At 37.4% G+C, this 10,709-nt stretch overlaps 1 protein-coding gene across 1 annotated transcript in view; it reads left to right on the forward strand.

The window, feature by feature from the left end:
* ZPLD1 (zona pellucida-like domain containing 1) overlaps positions 1–9,757 on the forward strand; it is a 20,857-nt gene extending 11,100 nt beyond the window's left edge. Inside the window, exons 5-10 of the mRNA XM_009070060.1 lie at positions 1,341–1,438; positions 2,073–2,153; positions 2,991–3,162; positions 4,518–4,626; positions 7,649–7,678; positions 9,582–9,757. Coding sequence (XP_009068308.1) covers positions 1,341–1,438; positions 2,073–2,153; positions 2,991–3,162; positions 4,518–4,626; positions 7,649–7,678; positions 9,582–9,757 — 666 coding nt within the window. The remainder of the gene's footprint in view (positions 1–1,340; positions 1,439–2,072; positions 2,154–2,990; positions 3,163–4,517; positions 4,627–7,648; positions 7,679–9,581) is intronic.
* The last annotated feature ends 952 nt before the right edge of the window (positions 9,758–10,709 follow it).

Below are 10,709 nucleotides of genomic sequence, written 5' to 3' on the forward strand. Positions count from 1 at the left end.
TCTGTGTTCAGCACAAAACCCAAACATAGCCTCATACTAGCCTCTATGAAGAGAGTTAACTCTACTCCAGCTCAAACCAGCACAGGTTTTACAGAACCTAAGTGGTGTGCTTATAGGCCCTTCTGCAAATGTCTGTCTAAATGAATAAAAACTGCTCTTTAAAGAACACAATATGGAATGTAATAGTGAGGGACTTTCACTTTTTAATTGGTTGCAAAATGTGGCAGAGCTACATATTAAATAAATATAAAATTAACTTTAAAGAAGGCAAACCTACCTGATCTCACTTGAATGGATCTTAAAGGACTTGCTCTGCATATGTTGCAGAGCTGGTCTGCATGCACATGTGTACCTCCCATGGCCTTCAGTGCTGCACAGACTGGATATTAGGCATGCTGTGAATTTTGGCATTGTTACCTTTGAAAAAAGACTTGATATTATTGTTGTTGTCAGCTGCTTCTTGCTGTCAGCTGTCTTACTTGCCACCCTGAGCTTGGTCAAAATTCCATTAAACAAATTTTTTCACATGTATTGAGAGTTTTGACCTCTCACAATAGGTCTTCTTAACATGCTAAGTCCCTGTGCTATCTGGATTAGCAACCTCTTTGACACAGGTGATTTTAGCAGGAAGTACATTTTGATATTCTGAATTAAGATCTGTCACTCAGATCTCTTTAATGGCTAAAGTGACATTGATAGTTCAGAATTTGAACAAGAAACCAATAAAACAGCTATATTGATGCTGTAGTATATGGGGAAATCCTAACTTTTATGTTATGTACAGCTTTCTTTAAACAGCTCTTTTGAAATACTAGAATTAAAATTGTTTCTTACTTGTAGTCTTCAACAAGGCAGTTCCATAAAAACTGCATTTTGCATAACAGAAGGTGTATGTTTTCCCAGACTATAACTGTAGATATATAAAACCTGGTGTCATTGCTATCTCCACTAATTCAAATAATTTTATAAAGCTTTCCTCGGACAACCCAGTTAAGCTCTTCCTTTAGAAAACCACAGTAGCTGCTAGATTTGCCTGGAAAACTTCCTGAAGTGTCAGTGAATGATACATTTTTGTTAATCACTTATCCAACTACTTCATTAAATCATAGATTCTCCCAAATAGTTGCATAGGACAAGGCCAGTCAAGTGTTAATCTTTACAGAAAAACTTGTAGGCAAATACTCTGGCACTGCTTTACGCTTCTTTCCCTTACAGAGGACAAAGTAAATAACTGTCCTACATAGAATGGTCAGAAAAATTAGATGGGAGTTCAGTCTGTGGATGCAAATGGGTTTTTACAATGGGGTTTTTGGTACACTGAGGCAATGTTTGTTTTTCAGGATTCAACCTACAGCCAGCAGCTCCTTATTCCAAGCACAGGTTTACCTTTGAAAACCAAAATATATGCAGCTGTAAGAGCAACCAACCTGGATGGCAGGTACCATAAAGGATGTTATTTCTTGTCTAGCTCACTATTTAGCACTTGTGTTGCAACTTTTTCTATTTAGAAGCATATGTCTTCCCTCATAGCCTTTTGTATGTCAAAATAATGATTGGTGTTTGATAATTGCAGCCCTCAGTTGAGGAGTACCAGATCCTTAATGGTGAATGCATATTTTGCTGCTGTTCTCATTATGAAAGCTTTCCTGAATGATTCTTTAAATCCTATAGTGCCTCTATATAAGAAAAGTCCTCTGTAAGATCAAGTGAGAAACTCCAGGGCTTTTAAAAACAGAGTGGTTTTCATTCCTAGCCCTATGGGCCATGACTCTGGAGAGGAGATACATGGCGTGTGTTGGTTTGCTAGTTGACTTGCATGAAAACAAATGATTTGATTTATACAGTTCTGCCGCTATTCTGTGTTGTTTAGTTTTCTGAGTAGTGGGAAGAAACAGGTAATATGTTGGGAATGCAGGATGACTCGTATGTGACCTGTTAAATACAGTAACTCGGGTTCAGTGTAGCAGCCTGCAGTTTGTATGCTTGCATGTAGTGTCTTTTTTCTCACTCACTCTTCACCCCTACTCTTACATTGCCAATTCACTTCATCTTTCACTTTACTCCCTGTGCAGGTGGAATGTTTTGATGGACTACTGTTACACCACACCATCTGGTAATCCTAGCGATGATCTTCGATACGATCTTTTTTTCAGGTACATCCTGTGCAAACCCAGCAGTTTTTTGGTCCTTCCTCAAAAAAAAAAAAAAAAAAGTTACAGATCTCTCCAATAGTGATGTTCTAAACTTCCTGGAAAGTTTAAGCCTTATTAGCAGGGAGGTCCAAGGGCTAGGCTTATAGATAACATGCCAGAACTTGTTTTGGATGCAAAAGTAAGTGCAATGTTGTAAGAATTATAAAGGTAGAAATGCATACATCCAAAATGGATCTGCTACAGATACCATAAACACACAAACTGAATGGCTAAACTGGCCTTTATTTTAGCAAAGGTAAATGTAGTGAATGACAGTGATATAAAACATCATAGACTCCAGTTCAGGAAAGCAGTTAAGCAAATGATTAAATATAAATAGATGCTTCTGCTTCTACTCCCAGTAATAACATTTATTTGAATTGGAACTTTGAATAACATCTTGACAGTATCTCAGATTAAATTTTATCAATGACAGTTACTGGAGAAACACTATCTTCATTTGGAGTTACCTGTCTATACTGGTTAGCATACCTGATTACTTTTTGCCTCAGTCTCAAGTTTCTTTTGGCACTGGAATTAAATGGTACCTTGGTTATAGCTGTGATATTGCAAAACAAAACACAATGTATTTGTAGGAATGTGTTTCAGCACTGGACTGTGCAGCCTAACCAGCAGATTGTTTCTGCCCATGTTGCACTGTGTTCTCTTCCAAGGAGCTAAAGCACTGAACTTGTTTCTTAAGTTATTTTATACTCAGCTAAGAGCTGAGAATAGTATATATGTATAAATACTAATAGAGCTGCTCATCCTAGTTTTACTCTTCTCTACAAAACCCAGCTGTGACAAGGACCCACAGACAACTATAATTGAAAATGGCAAGAGTCAAATGGGTCGGTTTTCCTTTGAAGTGTTTCGCTTTGTGAAGCACAAGAACCAGAAGATGTCGACAGTTTTCCTTCACTGTGTGACAAAGCTGTGCCGAGCGGATGACTGTCCCTTTCTTGTGCCAGTAAGTTTCAATGGACAGAAAATATTGATAATTATCTGGATATAAAACAGGCACACTGGAGTTATCCTGCATGCAAATGCTATGGAAGCCTGGATGGCAAGGAATGAAGGTGACTTGTAGAGTCTGAAGTAAGAGTGGGGTTTGTGTCTGAAGGAATTTGAAACAAGTGATGAAAAAATATGGCAGTGATGAATATTGTCATCTGCTCATAGAATAGTACTATACCTGCAAAACAGATTGTTGAACACATGGGAAATTACCACTTCCCCTTTTGGTCCTTAATTTTTAAAAGTAACAACCCTGAGACAGTTTTAGAGCTGAGATTCTTAGTATAGCATCTGAGAAACAAGGTATCTACAATCACAGTGAATGAATCTTAGTATTTTAGAATCCTAGTATCGTAGAATAGAATTAATGGAAACTTTAAGCCATATAAGTGCCATTATACTGGAAAGGAAAATTTGAGTTTCTGCAAGTGACAAAAATTGCTACTTCCCCTGTAGTTTCTATCACCCCCTTCTAGTTGGGAAACTGCTGTTTTGTTGAAGTTAATGAAATTGTGTCAAGTCAAAATAATTTAATTTTACCAGTGTCAGGAACAATAAATATATTTTGGAAATTGAAACTTTTAAATAAACATGTAAACACGTAATGTTTTTTGTCTTCAGAAGGCAGCATCATTTCACTTAGAATTTTAAAGTGCCATTGGTTCAGTAAATTTCTGAAATTTCATACATTATTTTATACTTTTATGTTGCATAATTACATCATTCATTTTGTATTGAATTTTTCTGAGATTTTTTAAAGTTCTTTCAGAAGAAACCGAAATTAAAGAAATGCTCTTGGTTGAAGCATACTTCAGTGTGCAGGATTAAGGCAGATGATAAATTACAGATGTTAAAGGTGGATTCCAGATGAGAGTGCTGGGGATTGTTTTAATGCAAGTCACAGCTCTTTAGAACTCCATGGAACACATGCAAACTCTCACTAGAGAATCTTGCTAGAATAGGGATTGTCAAGCAAAACAGATTTGTTGGGGAAAACTGTCTGTAAACATAGCTTTGGGAAATTAACTACTGAAAATTTAATATACTATAAGATGGATCTTGTACACACCAGCAGTGTAGTTTTGTAAACAAAGTGAGACAAAATACAATGAGAAGCCAGGCATTTATAAGACTTGCTTCTAGGAATATTGCAGCTGTTTTTATTGCAAAGTAATTTAATGCATACTAAGAAATAGAATCAAAGTTGTAGTATTACTTATAAAGAGAGTTTACATTAAAGCAGGAAGAACAAAATGGGCATAATTCCATTCCACTCTGAATCTGTGATTGTTTTGATTGACCACTCAGATTTGCAGTAACAGAGAAAGAAGAGATGTTGGTGGGAGGACAACTTGGAGCCCTCAGAGCACCTCTGGCAATGCTGTGATCTCTGCTGGCCCCATCATCACAAGGAGTGGTAGGAATGAACAATGTTTTTCTATGGATTGCAGAATTTCAGAAACCTGGGGAAATGCTTTGCTACTTAATATAAATTTGCAGTGACTTAGGGTAAATTCTCCATGGATTTGTTGAGTATGTTTTTTCCCTACTGTTGGAGTCTTGGGTAGAAATTTTGAGCTAATATTTATGTTTGGCTCTCACATGCTACCTATCCCAGTCAAATCACTGTGGGATACTGTTGTACATATAAGGCCATTATAAATGTCCAAACTCAGTGGGCTGACTTCCTTTTTTTTAGTCAGATTTCACTGAAGATAATGGAATTTAAGGTACTGCATTCACCGTTGCAATTTAATTTGGCTGGCTAATGAATATTCACTGTCACTTTCTCTTCACCATTTCTTCTAGCTTCCCTCTGGGTTTTTATCCAAGTGTTGCATAAAATGAATACATGCTGTGCTTAGCCTTCAGCTATAAGAAAGAAACAGGACAAAAACATTGTAAATTCTAAACAGTGGGCCAAAATCTACTGCTTTAAATTGAGGGTGAAATTCCATGATTTCCATTTTTATTGTGAAAGATATAGGAAAAACAAAAGCAGCTTTAAAGGTACCCTGCATTCTCTGAAAAGAATTTATGTGACTGCTGTTGACTAAATAATAAAAATAAAATATTTGAAATAGTTTAAGAAATTACAGATGTTTATAAGCAGTTGCAGTTAAACAACAGATTTCAGCAGTGTCAGATTTAGGAAACTAGAGTAGGACTGAATTTAATCTAGGAAAAATAATTGGAACTCTTGAGAATAAAATCCTTCTTTACATGCCAAGTGGTTTTACCCACAATAGACAAAGAGAACAACTGACCCTCCAGAATGGAGAACCATCTAACAACAGACCATTTTCAGAACAAATATGCTGTTATAAGCAATGTTTCTTCAACAAAACTGAGTAATTTTTTCCGCATTACACCTGGTCCCAATTGACTTGCTACTATGTGATTAGTCAAGGAAAAGTGAAAAGAACTAATTTCAGAGTTGCATACATGAGTACTTATGGGAAATGAATGCCAGACAAACATGTATGCTAGAGTAATGCTGCCTTAGGCAAGGAATGGAAACTAGATACAGCTTGTTACGTGAGCAACCCCTGTTAGGATCTGTAGCTTATGATTCAAATGCTGTGAATGTTATTTTTATAATTAAAAAAATTATACTTATCAATTACCTCTAAATGCTGCAGAAATTCAAGCAAACATAGCTGTGCATGGGTGTCTAATGGCCCCAAAGAAAGGATTAACAATTTTGTAGTCTTATGACAGCTGTTGAGGTTGTTTAGATGAAAACATGAATAAGGTTGCAAAAAGAAAATAATTTTTTAGGAGTGTTCTATTAGAGAGATGTGGCTAAAGCTTTTTAGATTAGATGCATTTCTCCATTTTCATAGTGTACTTTTGGAACATCCCACTTCTGCTGACAGAAGGATGGTTTGATGGAAAGTACTCTGAAATAAAACAGGGTTCAGTTCTCAACTCTGCTGTGAATTTCATGAGTGGCATTGGGAAAGTCCTTCAATCTGACTTCCACTTCAATTTTCCTTCTGAGTAGAAAAATGGAATTAGTCCTGCTGTTCCTTCCCACTGTGAAAACAAACACTTGAAAACATGAGGTACATGAAGACTACAGTCAAGGAATTAAAAGGGGGAAGGTCGTGATAGAAAGAAGTTGTACAAGACTATCTGTTTTCAGATGACGAGTGCCAGGGTGCAGTGCTGGCTTACTCTGGTGTGATGCTGTGTGGAAGTGCTTATACTATTTGCACAGCCAAATCAGGTCTAGCTTTAGCTAGACATTTGTACAGAGCCTCACAGCCAATTCAGGTCGAGCTTTAGCTAGACATTTGTACAGAGCCCATCAAACCTGCTGCACCCAACTCACTGCAGTACATGTGCTGTTATTAGGCCTCCAGTTGCATGGATGGATGTACAGCCCCTCACTTCCCTCATTTGGGTTGGTGCTGCATCCATCCTGGGGCCAGACCTGTGCAGGTTGGCATCTAGAGAGGCTCCTCAAGTTAGCCAGTTCTCCTTGTTACTCCAGTCACCAATTGTTCTGGCAATAGAGCTCTTTATGCAGCTACCTTGGCAGGAACTGCACAGAACTACTGCAAATAAATAATGGTCTTTCTCCTGTATATTTCTGAACTCATATTTCTAACATTTTCTTCTTTTCAGAGAAATGTTATTCTTTTTTTGTTAATCTAAAATAAGTCATTACAGGAGGCATACACAGAAGAAAATGCTTTAGTCTCTGTATGGGAACAAAGCAGGTACCTACTTGTGAAGTTGAAATTGTGTAGCTTTTGATGGATGTCTCACTTAAACTTAGGAGACAGCTGCTCAGAACAAATGTATATGTGAGCTGTGCTTACAAGTTGCCCCCCCCCACCCCCCCCCAAAAAAAAAATAGTTACAAGAAATGTAATTCTGAAATGGACTATGGTAAGTAAGTGAGAACTGAAAACAAAATACAAATGTTTCCTCGAATATAATGCTATTGTGTAACTGTCAGAAGAAAAATGAGCATAGGGAAAGGGCATTTTTGTAATAATTTATGGTCACTGGTATATTTAGCCTGATAAAATTCAAGTTATTTTTTTTCCCCATAGTGATATTTTTTAACATGATTAACAGTGAAGGGACTTGCAAATAATATTGTGCTTATGGTTGTATTCTTCTTGAGGGACAGAATAGAACTGGCTACCCTTTCAATTAAGAGGTTCCTGCATTAAGGTGGTGTTTGTTTGTTTTTCCACAGAATATTAAGTAGTTGTGCTGATATTAAAACAGAAGCAGAGCCGTGTAATTAATGTTATTGTCTATATTCTAAGAGATGCTAAAGGTTCACTAGTCCACGTGGCAAGTGTAGCTGATGTATTTTTAAAATAAAACTAGGACTATTGGCTTTTGTGTTGCAAGAGAAGAGGAGGTAGACAGAGGTATTTTAAAAATATAATGCATGCTGTTTTTGTTTCATATAGATGAGACGCCAACCAACAATTCACAGCTTGGTAAGTTAACCAGCATTCCAAGAAACATAAGAGAGGGTTTATGAGTGAAACAGAACTGAGGAGATGGACCATTTTGATTGATATCTATGCATTGGATTTTTTTTTTCTTTTTGGCTTTTCTTTTTTCAGTCATTTAAATTTGTCAATACCGAGGTGCTGGAAAGAAAACAATTGGTGAGCTTAGAATTCTCTGTTTAGTTTGTGCACCCAGACCTATCAACAGAGCAACTTCTAATTCCTACAATGAAATTGAAATTAAAATCTGCTGCTATGACATGGGAGGGTGAGGGAACATTACAAATGTCAGAGGCAAAGTGAGACTTAAGCAGTAAAATTTGCTCATGTCACACAGGACTAGAGCAGAAAAATGGTTATTATGGTGCAGTTCAGCTCAGTTCACAGCTTGAAGCCAGAAGATCAGAGCTTTCAGCTCCTGTTCTGGCATTTGACCACACACAGTGCCTATTGAGAAACTTGGATAGTACTTGTGCCCTGCTAGGGCAGTGAAGGAAATAGGCTCCAGTGGAGATCAGTTCTCTAAGTTTTAGGGTGCTTTTCCTTTGTCAGCCTGGGAGATTTGTTTCAATCTGTCTGTTACTATTCACTGCTGGTATCAAGGAGTAGATAATGACTAAGAAAGGGTCATGAGGAACCTCATACTTCTCATACTTCCACCTCCTAACAAGACTGAGTGAAACAAGGAACCTATCCTTTCCTCTGAACTCTAATACTATTTGTTCCTTTCTTTTATCAACTTAGAACATATAAAAGTATTTAACTTTCTTGCCTGTCATGGAAACAAAGTTCTCCCTACAATGAATTGCTCCCTGGTGTGTTCCTACCCATGGATATCATTAAAATAATAAATAATAAATTCTTAATTTGCTGCACACAGTTTGCTGTGTTTATGGCTTCTATCTTTCCTTTCCATTCAACAAAAGCAGCAGCCCTCTCTGTCCCAGAGCAACAGCCTTTCCTTTGCCTGTTTCTGTCCCAGTGGAGAGCATAGAGGTAGAGCGAGGTGAGATTACTACTGTAGTAGTCAGAAGGCAGCATAGTGTTGAGAAAGAGAGGGCAACCTGATAAACACTGCTGGGTTTTTTTCACCTTTGGTGAGGAGAAAGGAATAAATGAAGCTGAGGTCAGGTGGCTGCTTCTGGGAGGAGTAGCCTGGTTAGTCATGTAGAGGCTGTGTTATCGTTTCACCTCACTCTTCAGCACTGGTATTGGCAAACACACATTGGTACTTTGGGTAGCACCTACTATTCAAATGATTTTTTTCTCTTTCTGCTGGAAAAGACAGTATGGACTGAATGTGTGAGGTCCAACATTTAGAAATTGGTTCATGTTGACCTGTTGAACCGCACTAAGCAGTAAATGTTATCTCTTTTACCTGAGAATTGATAAACATGTTAAGAAGCTCTCCGTGAAGGTGTGCAGACAAGCTTAGAGCTGGTCCAGCATCTGGTGCCAGATATGCCTGCTAAAAATTTATATACACTTTGAATAGAGATGTAGATAATAGCAGGAAAGAAATCCATTCATTAACTTGATTAGGCCACAAATCCTTATACCCTGCTTTGGTAGCTCTTGGACAATGATATCTTGCCTTAAATAGCACAGGTCAAGGTTGGTCATTAGCACATGAGGGATTATGCCTTAGAAGTATCCTTACTGTCTTTATCCCCCAGCATGATTGATACTGAAAGAACTAATAACTATTTTCGAAATGTACTTACATAAGCTTTATCCTAGTAAACTGGTACTCATTCTGAGGTACAGTTTTAGTCCCTTAATTGCAATTATACTGTATATAAGATGCTGTAACAAGAAGACAGAAGTGTTAGGCACTCCTGAGAGATTATAACCAGGTCTTACCTGAGCATTTTTCTTCTTCTTGCAGCTCATCTGAATGGACCTCCTTTCCAGCTGAACTCAGTCACCAGTGCACTGATTTCAGGCGTTGTCATCCTAGGAATCTCAAGCATTTTCTTTTTTGTATGTTCTCTAACTCTTCTGCACAGAAATTGGCCCAACAATTCAGTCCTGAGTGGCATCCGAAACCCGATTTTCAACTGAAAATGATGATTTATTTGCACTTTTTCTTTGGGGTTGCCTTTCTTGTCTGTGAAATATGATTGCATTAAAAAGTAATATTAAGGCAACACACCAGTGGTATCCAGCTTCTATTCCAGCTATTCTATATTTGTAGATTTGCTAGATGTTTTTGTGTAGGTAAGTGGCAGTGATATTGGTAACAAGCCTAGAAAATTATGGGAATCCCAATTGTGTTTGTGATCAGACTGCATGACATTATGCCCATGAGTGTGCTGACAATAGAGCTCATGTCTTCAGATTCTCAGTAAAGCTGAAGATGATGAAGATTAGAACCTTTCCAAGTATGCCATTTTTACACAAAATCTGTCACATTCAGAAACATTCATAAGTTCATAAACACCTACTAAGATAAGGATCATTTATCTTTTGTCATTATATTTTTCACAAATTTGTAAAAAACCAAGTGTGTCTCAGGAGGAATTTGTTTTCATCTGTCTTGACTGAAAATAACCATAGAGAGACTTAGACCAAGTGACTTTTACTTATTAGTAATTTGGAAATATTTTCTTAGATATATCTGCCATTGACTTGTAGTGATGTCATGTGAAGGACACAATTTGGCTGGATATCTTTGTCAAACAGCTTAGGGCAAACTGCAGTTTGTCCAGGGAACAATGCTGCTGTTCTTGAGGAGGAAAAAACTCTTTCCAGCAAAACCATTGAGGTGAGAGTTAGTGAGAGCATTAAATCTAACTAATGTTCAGCAGAAAGTTCCTTTTGCACAGATTTGACACATCTGCAGCCTTCAGTCAAATTCTAACCCAGAAAACTGCTCCAAGGGGAAAAGTATTCCTTCCCTCTGACTCCTCTAACAGGTTACCTAATGCAAACAACTATTGCCCAAATTTTCCTCATAGAAAATAATTTTTGGAGCACAATTTGGCAGTGGAGTAAAACTCTCTGTAATATCCTA

This window comes from Acanthisitta chloris, unplaced genomic scaffold (assembly GCF_000695815.1).
Source record: "Acanthisitta chloris isolate BGI_N310 unplaced genomic scaffold, ASM69581v1 scaffold7832, whole genome shotgun sequence".
In the NCBI taxonomy this organism is placed as follows: domain Eukaryota; kingdom Metazoa; phylum Chordata; class Aves; order Passeriformes; family Acanthisittidae; genus Acanthisitta; species Acanthisitta chloris.